The 27,561-nt window shown below is 41.9% G+C and overlaps 1 protein-coding gene across 4 annotated transcripts in view; it reads right to left on the reverse strand.

Annotated features, from left to right (window-relative positions):
- Positions 1-27,561, reverse strand: part of Clcn4 (chloride voltage-gated channel 4) — a 73,531-nt gene that overhangs the window by 12,377 nt on the left and 33,593 nt on the right. For all 4 annotated transcript variants that reach the window (XM_038315990.1, XM_038315986.1, XM_038315987.1 and 1 more), the window contains exons 5-12: positions 25,099-25,286; positions 21,749-21,871; positions 14,119-14,325; positions 13,931-14,011; positions 12,283-12,828; positions 9,401-9,587; positions 8,091-8,489; positions 984-1,200 (exon numbers count right to left, since the gene is read on the reverse strand). In XM_038315990.1, the coding sequence (XP_038171918.1) occupies positions 984-1,200; positions 8,091-8,489; positions 9,401-9,587; positions 12,283-12,828; positions 13,931-14,011; positions 14,119-14,325; positions 21,749-21,871; positions 25,099-25,286 (1,948 nt within the window). The remainder of the gene's footprint in view (positions 1-983; positions 1,201-8,090; positions 8,490-9,400; positions 9,588-12,282; positions 12,829-13,930; positions 14,012-14,118; positions 14,326-21,748; positions 21,872-25,098; positions 25,287-27,561) is intronic.

Below are 27,561 nucleotides of genomic sequence, written 5' to 3' on the forward strand. Positions count from 1 at the left end.
ACACACACACACACACACACATAAACATACACACTGGTCATCCACCCACATTCTGTCCTCATGTGAGAGTTAAGAGCCACACCCAACCTGCTTGCTCTGATGAATTCCCATTCCCTCCCTTGACTCCTTCACAGTAACTTTAGAGCAACAGCCCTTCAGATGTCCACTTCACAGCCTACTTTGTTTTTTTTTCACCAAGGGAAAATATTTATTGTCATGTTGTATTTCCCAATGATTTATCCAGTGTAAAATATACAAGCTTACTGTGTATTTTAGATTCACATTCTTTTAAAATGGTGTATGGTTGAGGAAGGCTTCTAGAACTATGCACCTAAGTCTATTTTCCCCTTAGCTCTTGCAGTTTGATTGCTGCTGCTTTTGGCATACTACTAGGGTTGTGAAGAGCTTTTATGCCATGGAATTTGATAGCTTGATGACATCATGGCTGAAACTTTTGCTTTGTGTTTTCATAGGGCAGGAAATCAACAACACAAATATCAGATGGCCACGGTAATGCCTAAGGTATAGTTCTCTGGGGGCCATTCTTCAGGCTCAGAGGTGTGGCTCAAGTTCCACAGCCTCAGAAGAATGTGCAGAGAAAGGTGTCGTAAAGTGAGGTCATCTATCCTCTCTACTCCCAGCTTGGAGGCTGGAGATAAGAGAACTGCTGTACCTTCTTCCTAGGCCAAGTGATACATAGCAGAAGAAACAAGCTGTTCTTTAGCTCCTCCCTTTGTCTCAGCCTTCAGACTGAACACAGGCAATCGTCGAGCCCAGAAGTCTATAGTCTAGCCTAGAAGTTGCTCCCTCTTCCCTCTGCTCGAAATTCCCAAGCTTCTTGTACATTTTCTTCTCAATACATTCAACTCAGCTTAGTGGTATCATCTGTCAAGGACTGGCCCACCCCAATGGAGTTCCTTAAGGGCAGACACATTAAAGCTGGCCACAGTACACAGATTTTCTTCCCTTGTCTGGCTACTCACCCACTCCGTGTCACCAGGCATTGCCGGAGCCCCAGTTTCCGGAAGATGTCCACGACAGTCTCCATGGGTGTGTGGTCTGTGACAGTGAAAGGGCTCAAGTTCAGGATGCGCCTCAATTTCAGGGGATGTGGGCTGTTAGCAGGCAGCTCAGGGGGCTCCTCTGTGAAGTACATGATGGAATTGCTCACGATGCCCTCTTGCCTCTGTCTGGCATTCTCTAGAATAATGGCAAAAAAAAATGATAAGACATACAAAAAGTCTTGTACTTAACTACCCCTACCTGCTCTTCTACAGCATCTCACAAAGGGGAGTTCTGAGGGCAAAAGGCACAGTCATAACAAGTATTTCAGCCAAACATCTGTGAACCTGGCATCCTTCTCCCATGCTGTGAGAACATGGCCCTGTGCAAATGTCCACTGTTTTTTCCTAGACTCCAGAGCACTCCAAAAGACCAAAGGTCCTTCATCCTTGTTTTTACACCATCTCACCATGGACCGAAGTTTGTGAGGACAAGAAACATCATTTTACTGCCCAATAACCTTAGCACATTGATTTTTACAAACGAGCTTACAACTGGCCTAAATGGCATTATGAATCCTAGAGGAATGAGAAACCAATAAGACTTCTCCAGGCTCACAGCCCAGAAATGCAGCTCAATCCCAAATATGACCCTCGGGACCAAAGAAAGGAGCCCAGAAAAGCTACATCCCTCCGCTTCTTAATTCTCCTCTCTTTAAAATGTGCCATTTCATAGATTTCACAAAGAAAGATAGTAAAACTGTTATGGTGGCAATTAGTCTATTTCTGTCTGTAGGCAAGGCCATATGAAGCTAAAGAGAAAGTAGAGTAACCGGAATTCATTAGAAATACAGCTTAATGTAGTGCTAGAAACCCAAGCTATTTTAAGTCACACATGAAATAAATCCATCGGTCTCAAGATATTTCTCCAAGGCCATTTTCCTTCTCTTGGAATTTTAATCTTCCTTTTAGTTCATGGGAAAAGGTTAGGGAAAATGTACAGCAGGGCCTGCCTTAAAAAATGAATTCCAGTACAATTCTTAACCTTCTCAAAGACTACTATTCTCCTATATTGTTCCTTCAGAAATAAAATTCTTACTGCCTCCTCTAAGAGCATTTAGTGCAATAGAGTACACTAATGGAAAACTGGCAGCATTCGGAGTCAGGCTAAGTCTGAAAGGGGGGCTCTGTTGTAAAGAGGAAAGGAGGACCTGCTGGGCAAATGCCTGCACATTATATGGGTCAGGTTGAGTCTAGTTATATCAAATGGGATGTGATTCAACCACAAATACCCAATGACACTGACGTACATGTTTTCAACTGCAGGTCCTACACAATCCACACTACAGGCTACACACTGTGCTCTTGTTTCCTAATCCATGGGGTTCTGTCTTAAAGCTCTCAGGCACAGAGGCCATATTCAGTACATACTTATTTGCTCATTTCCACAAACCAATATATTCTCTTAAAGTCCTACATAACATAATTTCCATCTACTTCAACAATCAGATTTGAACATCAGGATTAGATCAAGCCACAAGCCTTAATCAAGAACTGATCTACATGGATTTGCCAAGCCCCTCATAAAACCAACCAGCTCAGATGCTGAAATAAACAGCAAGGTCATGTTTCCTGAGAATCTACTGATACTGTTTGAAACCTTGATAATAACAGCTGCACATTCAATGAAGAAACCTTGATAATAACAGCTGCACATTCAATGAAGAAACCTAGATAATAGCTACATATTCAATGAAGTCTTGCGCATCAGCGTATCATTTTTTGCCAAGTGTCTAAGCATGAAGTAGGCACAAAACATTTTGTTAACGATTTATTTTTGACAGGTGGTGGTGGTGCATGCCTTTATTCCCAGCACTCAGGAGGCAGAGGCAGGCAGATTTCAGTGAGTTTGAGGCCAGTCTGGACTACAGAGTGAGTTCTAGGATATCCAGGGCTACATGCATATACACTCATAAAAGATTTATTTTCCTTTTGATTTGTGTGGGGGGGATCTAGAGAGAAAGAGAGACAGTGTGTGTGTGTGTGTGTGTGTGTGTGTGAGAGAGAGAGAGAGAGAGAGAGAGAGAGAGAGAGAGAAAGAGAGAGAGAGAGAGAGAATTTGTAGAGGCCAGAAGGAGGCATTGGACCCTCTAGAACCGGAGTTACATATAGACAGATATACTGGCAGTTGCAAGCCACCTGACACGGGTGCTGAGAACTCAACTTGGATCCTTTGGGAAGAGCAGCAAGTGCTCTTAAGTTGCTGAGTCATCGTTTTAGCCCCAACACAAACCATTTCTGTCACATGCATGTATATAAGCATGAATGGATAAAATCTACTAAATGTCTCTTTGTCATGCAGAATAGAGCCTATTTCACGGAGGAAGGAGGCATTAGATAGGAATGTCCAGGGACTATCCACCACCAGGCAAGAATTTTAACCATTAGCTAGGGTAAGATAGGAATCTGAGCTGGGTTTCTTGCTATTTCAGGGTGACAATTGTGTTCCTTTCACAATGGCTCTCCTAGGTCACTTTGAAACTTTGAAAGGTTTACATTAAGGCTTCAAACTCTAGGGAAGGGGGTGCTATACATATACCTCTGAGACATATCTTCAGTCTCCAAACATACAGTTTTTTAACACACGAAAGGCATGAAGAAAATGCACTGAATAGTAACCATGATGGCCCTTTTTAACAGTAGTGAAAATGAGGGTGCTTTTAAAATTTGTCTCTACTGCATGTACTGGCTTTTTAGGATCCTATTCTATTTGGATGCACACCTTCCTAAACCTGGATGGAGTGGGGAGGGCCTTGGACTTCCCACGGGGCAGGGCACCCTGCCCTCTCTTAGGACTGGAGGGGGAGGGGCAAGTGGAAGAGGAAGAGTGGGGGAGCAGGAGGGAAGTGGGAGGAGGGGAAGAAGTGGAAATTCAATTGGTATTATTTATAAAGGAATAAAAATAATCTGCTGAAAAAAGAAATCATTAACAAAAAATTTCCATTTTTTTCAATAACATAAGAGCTTGAATTACCTTTACTTTTAAAATGTAACAAAAATCTTCACTTTTAAATCTTTGAGAGTTCAAGCACTTAAATGTTTCAATGTTTTTACTGTAGAGGCTTCATCATGATATTGTACTAGAACTAGTCAGGGTGGGCACAGTTCCTTTAAAAATGATGTATATTTCATGAGCACCTACTAAAGCCGCTTATATATTCATATTCAACTTCATATTCCACTTTCTGGCAGCAAGAGTGTCAGATGCAAAGGGGGTAATAAATACAGTGTTGGTGAAATGAATTTCACATAATGGGATAGATAAAGAAAAAGTTAAAAATTAGAAATAAGCAAATACCCACGAAGTCTGTGAGTGGCTTCAGAGCAATGATTCTTAACTGGATACAGTTTTGTCCCCAGTCTTAGGAGAATTCGGTAATGTCTGGAGGCCCTTTGGATTGTTACAAAATGGGAAGGGGGAGTGCCACTGGATTTTAGTGGAGAGAGAGCAAGGATGCTATTCAAAACCCTACAGTGCATTGGAGACAGTACCAACCACATCCAAATGTCAGTGGTATTAAGGTTAAAAGCCTTTATTTTAGAGTAATTGTTTCCAGTGAGGCAACGCTCTATCATTCACTTGGTTAATAATGCTTCCATAAAACAAACACAATTAACAAGAAAGGTTAAAATGGAAAATTGGAAGCAACCACTCTCGTGCTAAGTAGCAGAATGACATGATTTAAAGACTACATAGAAAGAAAAGCAGATTATTCTATTAGATACTATCCACCAAGGCGTGGAGAAATCTTATACACTCTGTGTAGTTTAACACATAGTAGAAAGTAATTAACACCACTATTCCACATGACCCATTCCAATAATTAACAGTGCTTCCAGACAGAAACCTCTACACTTACAGCGTCTGTCTGGCATATCTGATACCTATCTTCTCATTTGGTCCTGAAGGCGGATCCCTTTATGCAAGTAAGCATCTTCCATATGCTGGAGAATCATTATTAAGTCATCCACCAGATGAAAAACCTAAGAGTTCCCTTAACTCTTCCCCATAACTCTAACTTTCCATTCCTTTAATCATCTCTGTGGCTTCCCACTGAGTCCTCTTGGAACCTGTACTTTCTTAATTGCAGAAGCCAGGACTTGAAAAGTCTGAGCCCTGCTGAGAACAGAAGGATCTTCATATTTGCAAAGAGTAATGAGAGGTAAAATCCACTTGCCATGAGTTTGAACAAGGGTCACACACAGGGCCCCACTGGCTAAAAAAACTCTGATGGCCAAGAGTTGGTGCTAACCATCATTCTCTAATATAAAGGCAATGGCTGGGTTCTGGCATTCCAGAGAAAGATTATGAACAACAAAACATAATAACACATATGTGTGAAAACACTATTATGAGAGCCATTAATTTGTTTGCTAATGTAAAAAAAGATTTTAAGTTTTAGAAGAAAAGAACAGACTGGAAGAAAATCCTTATTTTGCTTATTTCTCATTCTTTACTCATGATAACTTTCTGGAAAGTTCCTTGCAAAAGCTCTGCTTCTAATCCCCTTAAAAGTGAACTTGGCATGGGAGAGTTTTTAGCAAAATGTTTAATGTCCTATCCCGATAGTCAAACAAGGCATATAATTCCTCAAATACAGACCTTGAATCTCACCACCAGAATGTGGTGATCCCTCAGCTTCCATGGCTTAGGAAAACAGCTTGTCTGATTCCCTGGAGCAAAACACCCCTTGCCTTTCAGCAAGGCATGGAAATAACAGCTTCTGCACTATGATGGGCCTAATCAAAAGCACAGAAATATGATTTGCACTGCATGGTGCCTCTTCAGATATTCCAAACATAGCTTCTGAGGGGGTGCATGCTTGCAGAGCTTAAATTTCCTCCCCCACCAGTTGATGCCAATTATCGCTTCCCACTTGATTACAGTAATGGATTTAACCAAAATTAGTAAGATGTCTCTTAGCAGGTGTGCCTGTAGCATCACAATAGGTAATGGATTATGTGACATTTATTATTTCAGGTTCTAAACTCAATCTTTGCATAAAAGATTTTTGGGGGAGTTGAATGCATTTTAAAGGCAGCTGATTATATTATTTTAAAACAAATCCAACCCTACTTAAACAACTTTTTAATGATCTCATTATTTGTTGGGCAATATTTACCCCTCAAGGCACTTCCCTGTTCCAAGGCAGGGCCTATATAAAGAGAAACATCTCTGAGCACTCATACAGGAATTTGCCATTGTTCCTAAAATGTAAACTCAAACTTTGTTTTCTGTGTGAGCTAACCATTAAAGTTAGAAGGCAGCACACTACACTAACATTTGGAAAGCTTTAGCGGAAGATATCTTAAATATATTTTAAGCTATTTAGTATGGGGAAAGGGTTTTAAAAATAGAAAAGGAAGTGCCTGGGAAATAGGAACAAAGAGCCGGACCAAAGAGCAGTCTGGTGAAGATGTGTTCAAGTGAGGTAATCAGCAGTCAGGCAGGCAGGAGGAAGAAGTTCGCATTGTTACACTGCAGGGACATTCAGGAAGATGTGGTGGAACATAACACTGTCCTATGGGAAGGAAAATTGTGCCAGAGGTTTGTCCCCATGTGATATAGGGGTATTTCACAAGTCATATAGCAAGACTGCTGATGGGCCGGTCATAATGTTTGTCATGTATGAGAAAATGGACTACACTGGTCCTTGCAACTGCTTACATCCTGAGGTCCACAGAACTTCAGTCCTCTGAGACATTATTTCTCCTTGCCTAGTGCTCTCTCTATAACTCTTACCCAGGTCTCCTCTTGCTTTCCTTCCAGTGTAGCCATCCCTGGCGAAAAGGATCCATAGATTATCTTCCTGGAACAGCCTGCCTTTGGAATACACCACCCGTATATCATTCCTTTCTCTGTTACCAGAGGAAAGAGTCTGACCCTTGGGGTGATTGACCTCAATTCAAACACTAGAAAAAGCTAATCACATCGAACTAATTTCTAGTGATGCTGCTTGCTAACCCACATGGGCCCCTAAGTGGTTGGATTGGAAATAATGGCAGAGACTGAAGCAAAGACTTGTGGGGTACCAGAGAGAACTCCCACACTTAATTGGGGGTGACTATGCTACCCAAAAGTCCATTTTTGACATAAGCTATGTTGTTTAACTTTGTTCTCAAGCATCCCTTCCTTTCAGCTTTAGTCAAAAATTTCTTTAAAAACAGAGCAGAAGCAGCAGCAGCAGCAGCAACAGCACCAATATACCTCCCAGCAGGAATAGACCCCTAGTGGCTGCCTGTACCCACAGCAGCCACGTTCTAACCAGGGATATCTACCCCAGGGCTTGAGTTTAAACCTTTAAACCTTGGCTCTTCACAATGTGAGTTGGTGGCAGAAACACTGACATGCATGGGAAGCTCAGAAGGAATATAGATTCTCAGCCTCCAGTGGGCCAGATTAGTTCATTTAGAATTTATATCTTCTTTTCTTTTTTCGTGTTTTGAGACAGGGTTTCTCTGTGTTGTCCAGGCTGTCCTGGAATTCATTCTGTAGATGAGGCTGGCCACAAACTCATAGAGATCTACCTGTCTCTTCCTCCACAGTGCTGCAATTAAAGGTATGTGGCACCATCACCCAGCTCATAATTTGTATCTTAACCAGATCTCAGATGATAAATATGGTTAAATCAAGCTTGAAAGACTCTGGCTTTTTAAAAATTTTTTTCATTAAATGTGTTTGTACATTTCATAATCACAATGAGTACGCTGTATTTACATCACTTATACTTCCCTTCTTGTATAGATATTACATATATGCATATACATATGTATGCACACACAGCCCATTGACTCCAATTAGTGTTGTCCATATGTGCATAGGTTTAGGACTGACCACTTAGGCTTGAGTGACATTTGGGGGCTTGTCAAGGAAGCCCCTGACTTAGTGAACTCCCTGGGACCCATGTGCAGATTCAAGGGCCACAAAAGCTACCATTAGGCTCTGAGGGAAAGGTGTGAGCCTCCCTGTCCATACTCACTTATAGCCAAGATCAAGGGAAAGGTGAGAGGCTCCCTGTCCATACTCACTTATAGCCAGGATCAGCTCTCGCCTCTGGGCAAAGCCGATGAGCCGCTCTGAGTCTCTGGAGACTACCACAGGAAAGCCGTTGTAGTCTGTCTCTTTGATGAGTGTCTCCACGTCCTCCACAGTCATGCTGTCCTGGGTGAGTACTGACAATGGTGGTTCTCCCCTTCGGGGCCGCATCACATCTGTGGCCAGGGTACGGTGGGTGAACTCATCCTTCACATCGAGAAATGGGTACCCATTCAGATGGATGTGGGCTTCATAAATCCCTTCTTTCCCAAAGGCATCAGCCACCCACTTGCTGGTGACAGCAGCTGCCATCAGGGGCACAATATACTCCAGGCCTCCAGTCAGTTCAAACATGATGACCACCAGTGACACCGTCATCCTAGTCACCCCACCTAAAACAGAAAATGGTGAGATGTGACAGCTCAGCCACAGACCCCGTGAGTACATGATTTGTGCAAACAGACAAGCTCACAGAACAGAATTTCAGCCCAAGCAAGCCCTCTAATGAGAACATTCTGTCCATCTCATACTTGTTCCATGAAGTCAGTGCCGCATGATGCCGGGGCTCAGGTAATGTTAAACCCAGCTTTGCATCAGGGACCTGTATTGCTCGACAGGGAGCTCTACTCCCAAGAACATGGTGCCTATTCTCCCAGTTAATGTGCCTGGCCCTTTGACGAGTGGGTCCTACCAGGCTATCCAGGCTCCTGACAGTGTAAGCAACTCAGAAGCCAAGAAGCTGGAGAGATTATTATAATATTGGGTTGGACAGGGATCCGGCTTTAAATCCCTAGGTATTCAAAGGCAATTCCAACCAAATCCTACTCCAATAAACTTAAACCAGGATCTCTTAACCTCTGTACATGAGATATTTGGGGCTGGGCTATTCTGTTATCAAGAAGGTGCTATGCTTGAAAGCTAAGCAATTGCTGTGCCTGCTACCCACTACACACAAGTGGCATTTATAGTTATGATAAGGAAAAGTGTCTCCAAATATTACCAGAGGCAGAATCACTGCTTGTTTAGAAGCCATATTCTAGATGGTAGAGCTATAAGACAGTAGAGATTTCATCACTATGGGCTCTGGATGGCTGGACAGAGGAGAATCTTCTGCTAACACGTGAAGGTGTGTGTGTGTGTGTGTGTGTGTGTTGCACAAGACATGAGCTACTAAGATGTAGGAATTTGCTTGTTATCAGAGGATAGCCTAACCTTATCCCTAGTGAAGCCATCTCTTCTTTCTTGTCTGACCTCTAAGGGAGATTAGCACCCTGCCCTCTTCCTTCCCCATCTATGGCTGTACCTAGACAGGCTGCAGCTCCCACCATCGCATAAAGTCCTGGTGTGACACAGTCTGCTCCAGGCCTGCACCAGTTCCTGAAGATGATCCAGTCATGGTGATGATAGGCCAGCTGCTCTACACCGATGCCCACCATCCGGCCTGCCATGGCTCCTACAGCCATGCTGGGGATGAAGAGGCCTGAAGGAATCTCGAAGGAGCACACAGAGAAAAGGTAGCCTGAGAAAAGGAGGCCCACTTCCACTGCCCAGTCCCAAGGAGAGTGAGAGTCCCCCACCCCCACATATTTGCATGGGACTTAGGTCTTCAAAGGAGACACAGCTCTTCAAAACAAGCAAGCCCGGAAAAGGTGAGACAAATGACTCGACCTGCTCAGTTGCTTAGTTGTTGAACTCCACTGCAGCTCAAAAAGAACACAGTTTGACACTTTCATTTCCTCTCCTTCAAAAGCCAGCCCCTCTGCCTGCTGTGCATTAAAGAATGATAAGCTTCACTGCAGATAACATTCCAAGCCAGCATCTGTCACTTGAGCCTCTCACAACTTTCTCACTCCCCGAACTGTGTCATTCACACTGATTTTGAAAATTAAATGTCAAGCCACAGCATGAGAATAGATGAGAAAGGCCTTCAACTGTTCCCAGGTAAAATAAAGAAACTGAGTGCATTGTGTCACCACAGCAGTTCTGGATCCTTCAAAAGCTTTTCAAAGACTCCGTACTCTCTTCAAAGGGTGCTGGCTGGACACTTATCAGGGAGAGAGGATAAAAAAAAAAACTCCCCTTTCTGACTAGACACATTTTCCAAGAAGCTTTCAGAATATTTTTCAGCCATCTTAGGACAACAAGGAAGCAGACTGTGTAGCCTAATAGTAGTTGGTAGTGGTGACTTTTCTACTTCTATGAACAAAAACATCTTTTAGCTTAGCTGGTTTATAGATGGGCTACAGAAGCTCTGACTCCCCATGTTCAGTGAGAACCCACAAGCTTGGAGATCTCCCAGCGGCAGCTCCTCTCACCATCCCAGTAGTCATCAATCTGAAAACGGAGGTAGATCTTTAACCTCACCAAAGTAAAGGGGAGGAAGCAGCCTCTTGTGCAATTTCTAGAGTCTGGAATGATCTTAAAGAAACTGTCTCTTTTTGGATTTCCCTTACTCCACAATCATTGACTCACTCTTAACTTCAATGTAGGCCTTTCTTACTAAGCATAAAGGACTGATAGCATCTTCCTTGGACACAAAGACAAACACCTTTGGTAGGAATGGAAGATTAAGGATGAGTCATCTACTTAATGAGTTCTACACATCCTGTGCCTTATGAAATCATCATTTCTGAGAAGCTGCAAAAAGAAAACATTTGTAGAATACCACACAATAGTAATGGCCACACATACTCATGTTTTGTGAAAATTCACTAAGCTTTTACTAACTCTGTATGAATGGTATATTCTGATAAGTTTTTAAATAGAAATAATGGTACTATTCACAACAGCTAAGAGGCAAACCAATCCAAATGTCAAATAAAAGATGAATGGATAACGAAAATGTGGAATATACATAGAATGAAATACTACAATAGTGAAATACTCCAATAAGAGGAGCAAAGTATTGGAAAATGGTAGAACATTGGATGAACCTTGAAACCATAATGCTGAGGGCAGGATGCCAGCCACAAAAGGCCACATATTCCATTCCATATATATATTGTCCAGACTAGGTAAGTCTACAGTCAGAGAACACATGAATGGCTGCAAGGGCTAGAGGAGGGGAGAATGGAGAGTAACTATCAATACGGCACCTTTGGTTGAATAAAAAAGTTCTGAATCTAAATAGACAATGGTTATGCTGTATTATGGATGTACATAATGACAATGAACTCTATACTTTAAAATGATCAACTTGGCCAGGCATGACATTAACATCTGCAATCCCAGCATTCAGGAGGCAGGGGCAACAAGTCCAGAGACAGTCTGATCTACAGTGAGACATCACCTCAAAGAGAAAAAGGAAACATTAATGTATCAGTGCCCTTGGAGGTATATACAGCTGGGCAGGGTTAAAACAGTCCTTCAAACCAGAATGGAAGAACCTGTCTTCTCTCCAAATTGGAAGCATGTGCTATATTATGCACAGCTTTCAACGATTTCAAGAAAAGAGGCATGCAAACAGCCCATGCCATGGGCCCAGTTAATCCAGACAGGGGAGCAATTACTTTGTGCTGTCATGATGATGATGCAGCAGGTAAGCTGCTCAGTACAGATTCTCTAAATGCTGGCTTTGGGTGTGTCTCTCCAGAGCCCTATACCTTTCAAGGGCTCTGCACCTCTCAGACCTAATGCACTGCTCGTGATACAGACAGTTTTCAAGGAATGTTTACTGACTGAAATGGAGGCCAAATTGGGCTTTGTTTGTCCACTGTCTGCCACCACCCACTCAGCAGGTAAACCAAGGCAATGAGGTAACTTGGTATCCAGCCCTGTATCCAATAAATATCTTATAAATTAGGCTAGACCAATCCACCTACAGCTTCTTCAACAAGAAAATGGAAATAGCTAGATGTAGTGCCATATGTCTCTAATATCAGCACTTGAGAGGCAATAAGATCTCTGTGAGTTCAAGGCTGGTCTGGTCTATTTAGCAAGTTCTAGGCCAGCCGGAGTTACATGGTGAGACCCAGTATTAAAAAAAAACATAAAAAGAAAATGAGAATAAAATATCTACTTTACATGCTTGCTGTTTCGAGAACTGTTTCCTTTTGATTAAAAGAAGACTAAGCACATGAGAACATTCAAGAATGCTCCTCTTCTTCCAATCATAATTTTATTTTGGAGAACAATGTGCTGTACCCAGAAAAGCATGTCCTCTTCCCTCCTTTCTTCTTCACTTACCTTCATGCCAAATGTAAATATAGTAATGACTATTTTGAAGATCAGTGCCAAGGCCAACTGCCACATGGCTGTGTACACCCCAACTCCAGCTGGCCGGTCTGGAATGTCATCTACAGGCCGAGTCATGTTGGGGTCATTGATGTAGTCACAGAGCTGAGAGGATTCAAGAGCCCCACAGTCGTTAAACAGCTCAGAAATGAGCTCACTGGTGCTCTGACGAGTGTACGGATTGGGATAGGCGATGATGGCAGTGATGGCTGTCACCACAATGACCTCCAACACTGGGTACTTCCCCAGTCTGGTAGTTTTACGCCTCCTGCACCAGGCAATGTTGCAGCGTGTGAAGAGGGTTCCCCACAAACCCCCAAAGACTCCAAGCAGGATGAAGGGGAAGAGTTCGGCCATATACCAGGGTGTATGATACTCCACATAAAAGAGAACCAGGCGACTATTTCCAAAGGGGTTGATGGAGCGCAGTGTGAAAGCCGCAACCAGTGCTGCGAAAAATGACCTCCACAAGGTTTTCAAGGGGAAGTAGTAACTGACCTGAGATGAACAAATAGAAAATCAGAGAGTGACCAGAGAAGGGGCTGCTCAGACCCTTTCTCTTGGGTGAGCAGCTAACTGTTGGCACTTGACATAAAAGACACAGACTAAAACCAAAAGTATATTTTACTCATTTTATCAGTTTATGTTTAGTTGTGACCAAAAAGCACGAGCAAAGACATTTAAGGGAATTAAAGTCTATACACGGAATGGTGAGCTGAGTTCTGGATACATTTTGGTGTTAGAGTTTTTATCTAGCAGTTATAGAACCTGGGTTCAATCCTTAGTACTAAAAAAAATAATAAATATCAAAAGTGGTATAGCTTTAATAAAAATGGGTTTGAGGTATGGTTTTAAGAGAAATAGAAGACTTAGGGTATAGTGTGTTTAATATGCTCAAGTTTAATATGCTCAAGACCCTGAGTTTTGTCCCTAACACCACAAAATGTTAAAAATAAATATGTGTACTCATAATACTGTTCATGTCACAGAAATCCCCCCAAATTCAATAAGTCTTATTGTATGAACAACAGAATAGATTAAAGGCTGGAAAATTCTGGCCAACAAGTCAACTCCTTGCCCAAAAAATATACTTCCATCGCAGCAGAATTTTTATATTTATGAATGGTTAGGGGGACAAAAGTAACTACTTATAAACTGAAATATTTACTTAAAAACAACATAGGAACTAAATAATGGTGAAGTTTCAAAGCTTATAAGGTTTTCAGCCATATAACCATGACTACTCATGGATATTGCTGCAAAGACATAGTCAATTGGCTGTGGCAAAAAAGTGTGTGGCTCAAGAAACCTACATAGTTAAACTATCTTGACCTTTTCAAAGAAATGTTTGCTAACCCCTGGAATGATTCATTAGGTTCCAAAACCCAGTTGGGAGTTAGCTTGTCTATATTCCCACATGAGAAATCGCTCTAAAACTTTTATGTTGGCAAGTTTGAAAGCAGTATGTGAGAACACATTTAACAGCAGAAATTGTGTTCATTAATCAACTGCATGAAGCTTATTCAATACTTTGGTGCTCTGTAGTCACTCACATTTTTGGTCACTCCAAACCACAAAAACTCATTCTACCGCCCGTTACCTCCTCTAGACTGAAGAGCACACCTCCTATGGGAGCACCAAATGCCACAGAGACACCAGCAGCAGCTGCAGCTGAAAGCACCTGTAAAGCGAAAGTTAAAGATGGGGTCTGGGGATTTAGTGCAGGTGGGATGAGGTAGGGACTCCAAGAAGTCCCCTGCCAGTGGAGGTGGGCAGGAACTGACTTACCTCACGCCTCTTGCCCTCATTCTTGCTATATTTGGAGAAAAGGCTGCTGAAGAAGTTGCCACAGCAACAAGCCACATGCACCAGTGGCCCCTCTTTCCCAAGGCTCAGGCCAGAGGACACAACCAGCACCAAGGTAACAGTCTTGATTAGCAGTGTCCATTTCCCCAAGTAGCCTCTGATGATAAATCCACTCAAAATGGTCTTTATCTGAAACAGAAGACAGATACTGAGAGGAATGAACTACAGTGGTCCACGGCTGAGAAAGAAGATGCAATGACTCTGAACAAGACTCACTAAGCTAGAGGAATGGAAGACTAGTTCAGTTCTTCTGTCTGGAATTTTGTACCAGCAGAAGTTTGTATCTTATTACAGTAGCCCTCTTACCCATGGAGATACATCCCAAGATCCCCAGTGGATATCTGAAACCCAGATTATGTTAAACTGTATTATACCATATTAAAGTTGAATTCATAAATTAAACCCAGTAAGAGATTAACACCAAGACGGGTGGTGGTAGTGCACACCTTTAATCTCAGCACTTGGGAGGCAGAGGCAAGTGGATCTTTGTGAGTTTGAGGCCGGTCTGGTCTACAGAGAAAGTTCCAGCACAGCTGTTACACAGAGAAACCCTGTCTCACAAAAAGAAAAAGAAAAAAAAGAGATTAATACCAATAATTAACAAAATAGAACAATTACAAAATCAAAGTATGTTTTCCATTTGTTTGTTTCCTTTTTATCTACCTAACATTAATGCCTTCTTCAATTTAATTAGCACTTAAATAAAATTTTTGCAATTAGTGTGTATATTGGCAGTACCACAGATTGTTATGTGACCCTGGCTGGACAGGAACTCACTACATGAACCAGGCTATCCTTGAGTTCAAAGATTCATTTGCCTCTGCTTCTCTAGTGCTGGGATTAAAGTTGTGTACCACCATGCTTAGTCATAGATTGCTTTTTTAAATAGATAAATTTAGCATGCAAAATAATGGACTTCACTATGTTGTTTCCATACGTATCAGTCATATACTTTGTTCCTGCTGTCTCATATTGAAAAGGACTTTGAGTACAGGGAGAACTATCTTACTCCTTTGCAGACTTGCTCCATTTTGTCAATGCAAACAATGGCTTTTCTCCCCACAAGTACATTTCAGTCTTTGCTTAGAATTCAATTGGATGCCAGTATCTATGATGGACTTTGTATAATGAAGTCCACCCCCTCAAGTGGTTCAATACTTTCTTACTTCCAACCCCTGCCATGATTGGATAAAAATGAGTGATTGTTTGCCATTGAGCTGGCAACTTTCAAGTTCCTGATTAGATTCATGAGACACTAAGCCAGTTAATCAAATCCCCAGCCACTTTTCCCAGTTATATGGTATATTATGGGATAATGTTTTCCCATTTCAGTGTCGGTTACAAACACAACAATATCTTCTTGTGGACATTATTCAGTCAAGTAAAACAACTTCTCAAGCAGTAACACAATGCTTCTCAACCCCATCAGAATCACTTGATGAACTAGGAAATGTCAAAGAGTAGCTCTCCCTACAGAGATCTCAGCAAGATCTAACTCTCCCTACAGAGATCTAATGTAATCGCCCAGAGATGCAGCCAAGGCAAAGGGGAATTTTACAATCAGATGATTCCAAAATGCTCTGCTCCCAAAAAGAGTAACAGAAATTTCCCTAACTTCTCAATATTTAAGGTTCATCATTGAAACACTATTTTTTTCAATGCTCACTTGTATTGTTTATCATGTCAGCTTTATTGGTTTGGGGAGATTATAAATGGGCTTGAAAGGACTGTGCACAGGCAGGACTCTTTATCTTAGTATTATGAGAGAGACCTTTTGTCTTTTAGTGGGATAGGGTTAAGACAAGATCTCACTATATAGGTCAAACTGACCTGATTCTCAAGCCTCCACCTCCCAAGTGCTGAGATTAGAGATATGCATCACAGAGTCACTCAGAAAATCAGTTTTCAGTTTCAGAATGAGGAAAAGAGAATGAGGAGAACAGAGAGTGGGAGATAGGGAAGGGAGGGAGAGTGAGAGATCTCAAAATTCTCTGTGAGCTCCTTCCTGCAGAATACATAAGAGGACTCTTAGCTATAGGCAGACAGTACTTCTTGAACTAGCCTTTAACTACTCAGATAAACTAGTTGTGGTCAAATTCGTATTTAACTAGTGGTAGTTACGTTAATTGAGCCTGTGCTTTGGGGATATGAGAACTCTGTATGGAAGGGATATCTGATTATGCCTGCCACAATCTAGCCCTTTTGTGTTGTCACAAATAAAAATATCTATAATTTTTGTCAGTTGGTTTATAAGGATTTGTACCCCGGGGTACATTTTAAAAGCATAATACCACTTAGAAAATCACAAACATCTAAATTACCTGAGGCTTTACCAGCAATGACATGTGGTGAATTCACCAATGTAATAGGTATTTTGTAATTCTCTAAAATGATTTTATAAAATTGTTATTATCAAATTAAGAAGGCAGATTCATTCCCAGGAGATGCCCAAATCTAATTACTTTAATTTGAACTGATAGAAACTGAAGCATGCAGGGCTTTAGTAAGATGTATTGCGGAGACTCTTATTGTGGTGTTACCATTACGATGAAAGCGCTTTCTGATAGATAAATGTTTGAATGAATGTTCGTATTTTGTGAAGAACAGAAATCAGTGAAGAATAAATTCTGAGGATGCAATTTCTTGTCCAGGTGATGATGAACACTGGTGGATTTTCAGAATTGAGAGTTCCCAGGGTACATAAGTTTTCTCCAAACTCTGAAGCCCAAGAAGCCACAAGTGTTCACTTCTATTTTATTTGTGTGTATGTGTGGTATGTGGGTCCATGCACCCATGTATGCACATATAGAAAATAAAGGAGGATGTCAGATGTCTTTATCTACTTTTTCCTTGAGGCCGTGTGTCTCACTAAGCGTGATGCTTACTATTTCAGCTAGGCTGATTGGTCAATGAGTTCCCAGGACCTGCCCATCTCTGTTCCACCATGTTGATGCTATAGGGATGTATAGCCATGCTCAACATACTTAAGTGCTGAATATTCAAACCTTCAAGTTGGTGCAGCAGGCACTCTTACCCACTGAGCTATCCCCTCAGCTCAAGTGTTCATTTTCAAATGTGCTTTACAGAACTCATACAGTGCATTTATTACACAAAAACTCTGAGTTAGCATTTAAAATGTTTATAGTGGGTACAGTGATGCACATCTGTAATCCACAGCAGGACTCAGGAAGTCCAGATTAAAAATTGATAAAAGTTCAAGGTCAGCCCAGGCCATATTGTAATTCCACAGAATTAGAGCTATATAGTGAGAACCTCCCTAAAATTTTTTTCCCAAAGGAATTTTTATTTTAAATAATCAAAATAGTGGGGAAGAAAACTCTTAGAGGGATGAGCAATTTTGAAAACCTACTTTGGGCTAGTTTGTAGCTCAAAAGCAGAGTACTTGCCAGGCAGGTGCAAGGCCTTCAGTCTCATCCTCAGCATTATAAATTGATGTGAATATGTACCCATGTGCATTGTTTGCAAAGTCTGCTTTTGTGTGGCCTGCCATATAATATATTCCAAGCAGACTGCATGACTCCAGGAAGACATAGTACTCTTTCTAAGCAGTTCAGCCCAATCTTTGCTAACGTAAAATAGCATGGTTCCAATCCCTACTTTAAGTCAATTTTCACTGGGGTCTGGCTTTTTGACTCAGAGAAAGTTCTTCTCATACACAAAAGTGCAGGTTTACATAGACTTTTCACCTTGTCCATCTTCTCCAAGAATCATGGCTGGTTCTGTCTTCCCAGGTAAAGGAGTTCCAGTTCTACTACACTAACAGTGCAGGCCTCGTTACTGCTGGCTCATACTAGCCAAACTCAACTGTGAAATCTCCATTGGTTCATAAAACTTTCAGATTATCATGAGTGCTTTGAAAACAGAGGAATGACTCTATTAAGTAACCGCATATGGTTAAAAGAGTGCTGGTACAGCAAGCAATCATATGCTTTCCACCACGTTTAAGAAATACAGGAGTAATGGACTGGCTTTGTGGGAGCCTAGTCTGTTTGGATGCTCACCTTCCTAGACCTGGATGGAGCGGGGAGGACCTTGGACTTCCCACAGGGCAGGGAACCCTGACTGCTCTTTGGACGGGAGAGGGAGGGGAAGGAGGAATGGGGGAGGGGGAGGGAAATGGGAGGAGGGGAAAATTTGTAGTAATAATAATAATAATGATGATGAAAAAAGAAATACAGGACTAGATAACCTTTGAAAGCCCTATTTGCCTCCTAGGCAGAACCATCTTCTTCCCCCTCCACTTCCAATAATTCCATTGCATTTCTTGATCAAGTTAGCACATAGGTTGTTTCATTTTTGCTACCGTGGCTGCCATATAAATAGACCCATCCTCAAGGGATCCGTTCACTTTTCACTTTCCACACTTGATATCTCCGATATGAGTATTATCCATGTCACATGTCACTTTATCACGTAAGAAACTTCAATGTGCAACGTCACCAATGATGATATCTACTTTGGGGTCAGTAACATCTCTCAGCAGGTGAAGGCACTTGGCAATGTACTTAATGATCATAGTTCAATTCCTAGCACCCACATGAAGGTAGAAGGAGAGAAGTGACTCCAGAAAGTTGTCCTCTGACCTCCACAGAAGCACTGTGGCATGTGCAGAGACCCCTTCATCTGTGTACATCACATGCATACACACAATGTAATAATAAATAAAAATTTCATTTAAAGAGTATCCGCATTGGAGAAGAAATGTTTGAGCAGCTACTCAAAGACAAACGTCACATCTGCCTACAAGATCACCAGTACAACCACTCATCTCTGGTTTCTGGAAGGGGGACAAGGATTGATGCAGCATGCATTTTATTTCTCTTTGTGCATCCCTAATGACCATCTTCCTGTTTGGGGAAAAGCTTGAGCAAAAATATGCCTACTAACAGTAAGATCATAAATTGGGACAGTAATAATTATCTATCCTGTTGTTGTCCAGGGTGCCTAGGTTTTGGGTATTAAAGCAGTCAGTTCTGAGGCAATACTTGCTTTGGGAATACAAACTGCCACCCATACTATTCATTCATCAGAGAAGAATTTACATATAATGTAAATTTTGTGACTGCGTATAGATAATTTTCCCAGGAGAACTACAGGGCGAATGCAGAAAAGTGTCTCTAGTTGAACTGAGCTGTGTAGGATAACACAAAATATGCATTTCAATATGTCTCTAATATCTACCATCTCATACCTGTGCTAGGGTGCCATGGCTGTCATACCTGCTGTGACCACTTTCTATTGATTTTGGAATACACACTATCTTAGTTCTCACAAACTGCAATGCTTAGCCCCCAATTCCCACAAGCGAACATTCAAGTTATTTCAATAAGTGAAGTATTTATTTAGCATTTATATATGTGGGGACCATTTAACATACATGACACTGTGCTACTGTTCTTAGCAGGTTTCTCTCTTCCTCTGTCAGGTTCTAAGTATTGTGACCACACTCTGACACATTTTCTCATAAGTCTCTGGTTTTTAGTGTGCTATTTTGCATAGCACCATATGTTTTCAAAGTACATAACACTTCATCAAAGCAGAATTGGCTGTGTTGAGGAAATAGGGTGGGATGTGGTGGTTTGAACAAGAATGCCCCCATAGGCTCATATGTTTTAATGATTAGTCATCAGGGATTGGAACTACTTGGGATGGGTTATAAAGTTTGGCCTTGCTGGAGGAATTATGCCACTGGGAGATGGGCTTTGAGGTTTCAAGAGCACAAGCTGAGTCTGGTAGTTCTTTCTTTTTTGGATGCAGAACTCTCAGCTACTTCTCCAGCACTTTGTCTGTCGGCCTGCCACCATACTCCCCAACATGTTGATAATGGACTAAATCTCTGGAAGTGTAAGACAGCCCCAAATAAATGCTTTCCTTTGTAAGAGTTGCTACGGGCCAGGCAGTGGTGGCGCACACCTTTAATCCCAGTACTCAGGAGGCAGAGGCAGGTGGATCTCTGTGAGTTCGAGGCCAGCCTGGTCTGCAAAGCAAGTTCCAGGACAGTCAGAGCTGTTACACTGAGAAATCCTGTATTGAAAAACTGAAGGAAAAAAAATAGTTGCCATGGTCATGGTATCTTGATGGTAAGCGAACACTGACTAAGGCAGGTGGTAAAGCAGCTTGACTGGATGATCTTGAATTAATATGACAAAATAAACAGCCAAAAATTCAGTAAGGTGTATCAATACATATTTTTACTCTTTTCCTTGAAACAAGTCTATATTGTACGTTGTTCAGTACACCTTCCTGATATCTTCTGCCCCTTTGTGTGAACTGCCGAGACCAGCATCGGTGTGGGAAGGCACAACACTGGGTAAACTGGCCTGGGAATGTAGTTAAGTCAGGAGAGTATTTTCCTAGGATGCACAAAGCTCTGGGTTCAAACCCCAGCAACACATAAACCTGGCCTGGTAGTCCATATTTGCAATCCCAGCACCTGGAAAATTGAGGAAGGAGCATAAGTAATTCAAGGTCATCTTCTGCTACATTGTAAGCTTGTGGATAGCCTGAGGTACATGGAACACAATACCCAAAGATAAATAAATCTTTCAAGAGGGTAACAGGGACCCAGTGCCACTATCAGTCCATAACTCTACCCTCACCTTACCCTCTCCACTGCCACATAAGAGCAATGCAAATATTCTAACGAGAGAGAACCTGAAAGACATTTTATGATTTCTGGTTTTCATTTTGCATCCTTCAGGAGTCAGCTCAGTTACTATCATTCTACCCAGCAGATTCTCCCAGGCTTCATGTTTGATCTCAGTGAATGATGAAGTCACTTCCTTGATACAGTGGTTACATCAGATTGCTGAAAATTATTTATAAGAGCTGTATATTCACATGGGCATAGTCTCAGTGCATGCACTGAAAGCAGAATTAATTTTTTAAGATTTTATTTATATTTAATTTTATATTTATTTATACATACAGTGCTCTGACTGCATGTATGTTTACACACCAGAAGAGGGCACCGGATTTCTTTACAGATAGTTGTAAGCCACCATGTATGTGGTTGCTGGGAATTGAACTCAGGACCTCTGGAAGGGCAGTCAGTGCTCTTAACCTCTGAGCCACCTTTCCAGCCCCCAGAATTAATTTTTTAAAGACTCCTATTACCCTATCACCAGAAAAACAAACAGGGCAAAAGCTCCCTGATCACCAGCAAACTTTCCCAGGAGTGCTCCTCCACTACTTTCTGCTTTTCACATTACATCATAGAGTTACTACAGTAGCAATTTTACATGGATGCTTTGTGATCCCAGATTCTTCAGGCTTTAAGAGTTTATCTTGGCTTCCAAGGCAGAGGTCTAATCATTTGAGAAGCAACAGACCCAAACTGCTAAATACAGTACTCATTGTGAAGCCAGACTGCTGGGTTCAACTCACAGCTTGCCAGATTAAAGACTTTAGGGAAGTTACTTAACCAGTTTTTATTTTAGTTTTCTTAACTACTAAGTGAGTGAACAGTGCCTATCTAGTAAGCTTATTGTGGAGATCATAGCTGGTACACAAGACTTCAGCTACAACTTACCTCAGGTATGCCAGAGCCACAGGCGTATGGTGCAAATACACGTACCAGGGAGACGGCCAGAAATGCAAACAGCAATGCCCACAGAATGTACATTAAGTAATTCAGAATGTAAGCACTGGCACCCTAAAGAGCAGACACAAAAGAAGGAAGAAGCGGTGAACCATAGCAGACCTGAGTAATGTACCCAACCCCACCATCTCCATTAGGAAAGCAAAGTTCTGATGGGCTCAGAGAGGTTCCTGCCAGGCCTGCATAAAGAAAAGCACCAGGTGTTGCTATTGCTATAGTCACTACACACAAACAGCATCAGGTGTTTCTCCAGGAGCTATTTACACAAGCCTTCCAGTATATGAAATCTCAGCAGGAATGGAAAGCAAGGATGCTGGGTTGTAATCACCACTTGCGCTGTAGTTAATAAAAGGTGTGGCGCACAAAACGCTGCCTGTGGTACTCTGTATGATTTGTTTTGTCTTGTCTGTGGTGGGATGGCCTCTCTTTGTTTTCATTACAGCCACACCCGGAGCAGTGAATAAGCTTCAGTTCTGTGTTTGAGAAGATTGCTCCTCTAAGTGTGGTCCGTGGACTAGAGCACCAGCATCACCTGGGAGGCTGGCAGAAACATAACCTGTGGGCCCTACCCTTGGGCTGCCAAATCAGATACTTCACAAAGGCACACAGCCCAGTGTATTTTAACAAGCCTCTGGAAGATTCCAGCAAGTGCTAACATGTGACAGGCAGTCCTAGAAGGGAGCTGCTTGAACACCCTCTTCAGAAAAATGTACTGGACTATTTACTCCAAAGTAGCTAGTCTTTCCTTTTCTGATACAAGCACACAGTCTGGGCACTTTATCCTTTCTCAAGGCTTCAGCTTCTTCTCACCATCTGGATTATTCATGCAAGAGAAAAGGAAAAGATCACCTACCTATCTGCCAGGCCATGGCCATGACCACATATGTGCCTATTAAATGTAGGGACATGTTCCTGGAGACTGCAATGTGGCCACATATTTCACACACTATATAGTGAGAAATCAGCCCAAGGAATACCTTTCATCCACTTAAATAAGTACATTTTGAAGGCTGAAATGAACTTCTCACTCTTTTAAAGAGCAATTCTTTGAAACAAAGAATAAATCTTACAGCCAGTTGAAAAGATAGGCACCTCTATTTCCCCTGGAACACATGTTGCAAGTAGGAAAAAGGTGGCAGTCAGCCAAGCCCATCTGCCCATGCTCATCAACCCAAGTATATAATTTCTTTCTGGAAATAATGGCAAGAATGTGTGAGATCTCAAGACTCCTGACTGCTTCTGAGATGTGAGGGAATATTCCATCAAGAGAAAGGTTTAGTAAAATGGCAAAGTACATTGCAAATGTCTTCAGCTATGAAAGTCAGTCAAAAGAAACAGGGAAAGGAGACGTTCAAAAAGATTACAGATACCCTCCCAACATACTCTAACTTTTACAGTTGTCCTATTACCCCTAATGTAAAGCTTGTTACCTAGCTCCTTTCACCTGGCCTTGATCAATCAATGACCCTCTTCATCATCCTTTTATTGAGTCAGAGTCTTACTATGGAGACTAGGCTGGCCTCTGTCTCGGCAAAATAGGCATGACAATCTGAATTTCTAAATGCCATGACGGTAAGTACTAGATCTGTGGGTCACCCATATATTCATGTGCCCCAGACCTGCTTTTCACAGAAGCATCTTCTGATTGGGTCAGAAAAGTTCGATGGAAGATAACAGAAACCAAAATGAAACGCTATTTCACACGCACTAGGTTAGCTACAATGAAAGCAGATGCTAGCAAGTGTTGTAAAGTAGGTAAGCCAATCAGGACCCTCGTATATTGCTCATGGGAATGCAAATAAGTGCATCCACTTTGGAAACCATCCTACCAGTTCTTCAAAATGTTAAATCTAGGGATCACCTCTCTCCCAGAGTTTACACCTATACCCAAAGGAGATGAATATATGCTCCCACCTGGAACACAGATGTTCATGGTGACATTGTCATGCTAGTCAAAAACAAGAACACATGTTCATCAAATAATATGCAGCCTAGCCATACAATGGAGTATCATACAGCAATGAAAAGGAAGCAAATGCTGACTTAGGCTACAGCATGAAGCAACTTGGAAAACAATATGCTAAGTAACACAATATCCACAAAATCCACAAAGTCATGGATTCATTTAACTGAACTGTTTAGAAGGGGGAAATTTGTAGAGACAGAAAGGTCATTGGCAGTTGTTTGGGACTATTAATTAATGACTCTGGAGCAGAACAGGCAGATTTTGAGGGAAGGTTATGGATAAAAATATTCCAAAATTGACCATGGTGATCATTACATAATTCTGTGACTGTGACCAAAGCTACTGAATTGTGCTTTCTGTGGAAAGATCTTATAGTGGTATATTATTTGTGTTTTAATAAATAAAGTTTGCCTGAAGAGCAGAATGCAAAGCAACCACACTAGTCAGTCATACAGGACAGGGAGTGGTGGTACACACCTTTAATCCCAGCAGCCACACTAGTCAGCCATACAGGCCAGGCAGTTTTGGTACACACCTTTAATCCCAGCAGCCATACTAGTCAGCCATAGAGGCCAGGCAGTGGTAGTGCACAGCTTTAATACCAGCACTAGAGAGGAATATAAAAGGGGAGGAGACAGGGGTCATGCTCGGTCTCAGTCTGATGACTTGTGGAGACAGGATTGCCCGTTTGGATCTGAGGTAGATGTAAGAGCTGGTGGCTGGCTGCTTTGCTTTTCTGATCCTCAGCTTGAACCCCTGGTTTCTATTATTCGTGCTACAGATCTAATGAAGTATAAACTGGCTCCCTGAAACTGTTACTTTATAAACTGATAAAAAACCTTTTCTTCAGGCTTAAAACATAAAAATCAACTCCATTTCTTCAGCACAAAGAAGAAACTACCTTTGGTAAGAAAAAGGCAAATATACCAGCTGTGATAGTTCATGCCTGAAATCTCAGAACTTGAGAAGCTGAAGTAGGAGAATTACTGTGAGTTCCAAGCCAGGGTGGGCTATAGTGTGAGAACACATCTGAAAATCAGTAAAGAGATAGGGGAGACAGGAAGAGAGAAAAGACAGACAAAGTGAGGGAGAGAGGAAAGAAAGAAAGGGGCACCCTAAAATACACATATAATGCCCATGAGCAAAGGGCTCCAAGGTCAGCAAGGGCTTTCTGAGTAAATTCTGAGCAGCCGCAGAACTCAATGAAAGCAAGCAACAGCACTATTTAAGCCAGAAAATATAATCTGAAGGTGAAATCATGGGTGTTCAGGAATTTGGGATTATGGTGGTCCCAAGATCCTACACAGATACACACCTCTGACTGGCTCAACAGAAGCTCTGACCACTTCTGCCACAGGGGACACTTGTCCCTGTCCTCGAAAGTGGTCTCATTGGAGGTCCAGCAGCACTGCTCATGACTGTACCAGAAAGCAGACAGACAGACACCCTCCTTCAGGTCTGTCATCCAGTCAACAGCGAGATCGATGACCCCAGCCAAGGTACCTAGACAAAGAATAAATCATGGAGAAGAATTGCCACATGGAAAGAAGACAGGGCATTCCCAAAGCTGAGTGTACACCCATGCTACTGCCACTAAAAATGACAGCTGCTTTCATTCACCTGGAAGTCACCTGAGCATTTATGGCATGAGCCAGTCAGTGGGCATCCCAAAGAGCCACAAAGGCCCTAGGGCCTCAAATCGGGTAGCAGGGCTATGTGGGTCCATTCTCTTAAGTTGTGAGGACAGATGAAAGTTTAGGATTCAGTCATCACTCTCTGAGTTTTTTAGTGTCAATATACAACTTGAAAAATTATCCTCAAATTAGGAAGATGACTCAGGAGATAAGACTGCTTTTTATGCAATCATAAGGACCTGAGTTCAAATCCCAACACCTACATAAAACCTGGACATGTGTACCTATATCCCCAGTGTTGAGGGAGGCAAAATGGAGATACCGGAAGCTCCCTGGATAGCCAGCCTAGCCTAAAGAAAAAGCTTCAGATGCAGTAAGAGATCCTGCCTGGAGGGAATACGCTAGAAATAAACACAGGAAGACATCTTTGTCTGGCCTCAAAATACGTATGTACTGGTGGGTACACTCACACACACACTCACACACACACACAACATACGCATAATTCACATCACATGCACTAAACACATAAGCAAGTAAACAACCCTTCCCTCTCCAATGGCTCTTTCTCATCAACATTTAAGTCACCCCTAGTCCACTTCACCTCCAGACACTGTCCTGGAGCTTCCCTTCTCTCTTCTTTCCTTCAGTCTAGTTCATTCTCTCCTACTAGGAAAGCAATAGCCTGTACCCAGTCTTCATTATCCGGAACAGGTCATACAGCACACAACCAAGAGGCCACTTGTAGCCCACTGCCTTTTTGTTACTAAAGCTTTAACTCAGCACAGCCACACTTTATCACTGGATGCTGACTCTGGCTTCCTGCTACAGTAGCAGAGATGAAGTATAGAGACAGAAACTACATAGCTCAAAAAGCCAAAAACACTTATTTGCTAGCGTTGATAGAAAGGTTGCCAACCCTAGTTTTAGGCCTCTTGGCATCATTTGAAATTGCCAAGCATTCTTTTCCTCCAGAAGCTCATAGCTTCTGCAAAGTTTAGTTCTCCTGGTTTCCCCCTTGCTTTCGGATTTTCTGTCTCCCTTGATCTTTCATGCTCCTCCACCCTGTTCTCTAAGGGGGATATTTCTTCAAAGCTTGACCCTAAACCTTTTTTTTTTCCTTTCATAGTATGCATTCTTCCCTGACTGTCTTATTTGTATCCCTCTTGCTACTAAGTCCTAAAGGTATATCCAGGCCCACAGAACAATGTGTGTGTGTGTGGGGGGGGTTATGCATGTAGGGGTATGCATGTATATATATGTGTGTGTGTATGTATATGCGTTTATACATATGTGTGTTACTTCAACTAGTTTATGTACGAGAAAGAAAAGGTCTTGTCATCTAGCTTTTGTGTCACAGTTAAGGTCGGGCCAGGCATCTGGACCTGGGTCCACTTCAAAAGACACACATAATGTTCAATTCCATTTACATGGAATGTCCAGAACAGACAAATCTCCAGTGAAAGGAAGTAGACTGGTAATGGTTTAGATCCTTCCATAGCTAAAAGGTGCAGATAATATTCAGGTGGGAATGATAAAATTGTTCTAAAATTGGTCATGATGATAATTGCAAACTGTGTAAGTATACTAAAAACCACTTAATTGTACACTTTCAATGGGTTAATCATGCAATATGTGTAGTATAATTCAGTAAAGCTGTTACACACAGAGAGACAGAGACAGGGAGAGAAAGAGAGAGAAACTAAAACTGGTGAGAGAGGCTCAATGAGAGGAAGATGTGATTTTTTTTTTTTAGAGAAATGATCAGAGAAAGTTTCAAGTGGAAAGTGACATGTGAGCAAGATCTGATGATCACCCCCAAATCCATCATTTTTCAACCGTTCACAGTCACATTATTCTTTATCCAATCTCCTTTGCTGATGCAAGTTGTTTTGTGAACCTTCTCTGCTTTGGTCTGTGGTGCAACAGTGCCGCCTTATGGTAAGTTGTGGTAAATTAGTTATGCAGAGGAGAAGTGTGATTCCTCTGTGAGGGGATCCCAAATAAAACCAAGGGAACATCCATCCAGGCAGTTGAACACCCGAGTCCTCCCCACCATTAGAGCCAAGGGAAAACGGTGCTACTTTCTAGATCTTGCTCCGAAGAACACTGGATGTGCCTATCTTCAAAACCCCTTCATTCTG

Source organism: Arvicola amphibius, chromosome X (assembly GCF_903992535.2).
Source record: "Arvicola amphibius chromosome X, mArvAmp1.2, whole genome shotgun sequence".
NCBI classification, from domain to species: Eukaryota; Metazoa; Chordata; class Mammalia; order Rodentia; family Cricetidae; genus Arvicola; species Arvicola amphibius.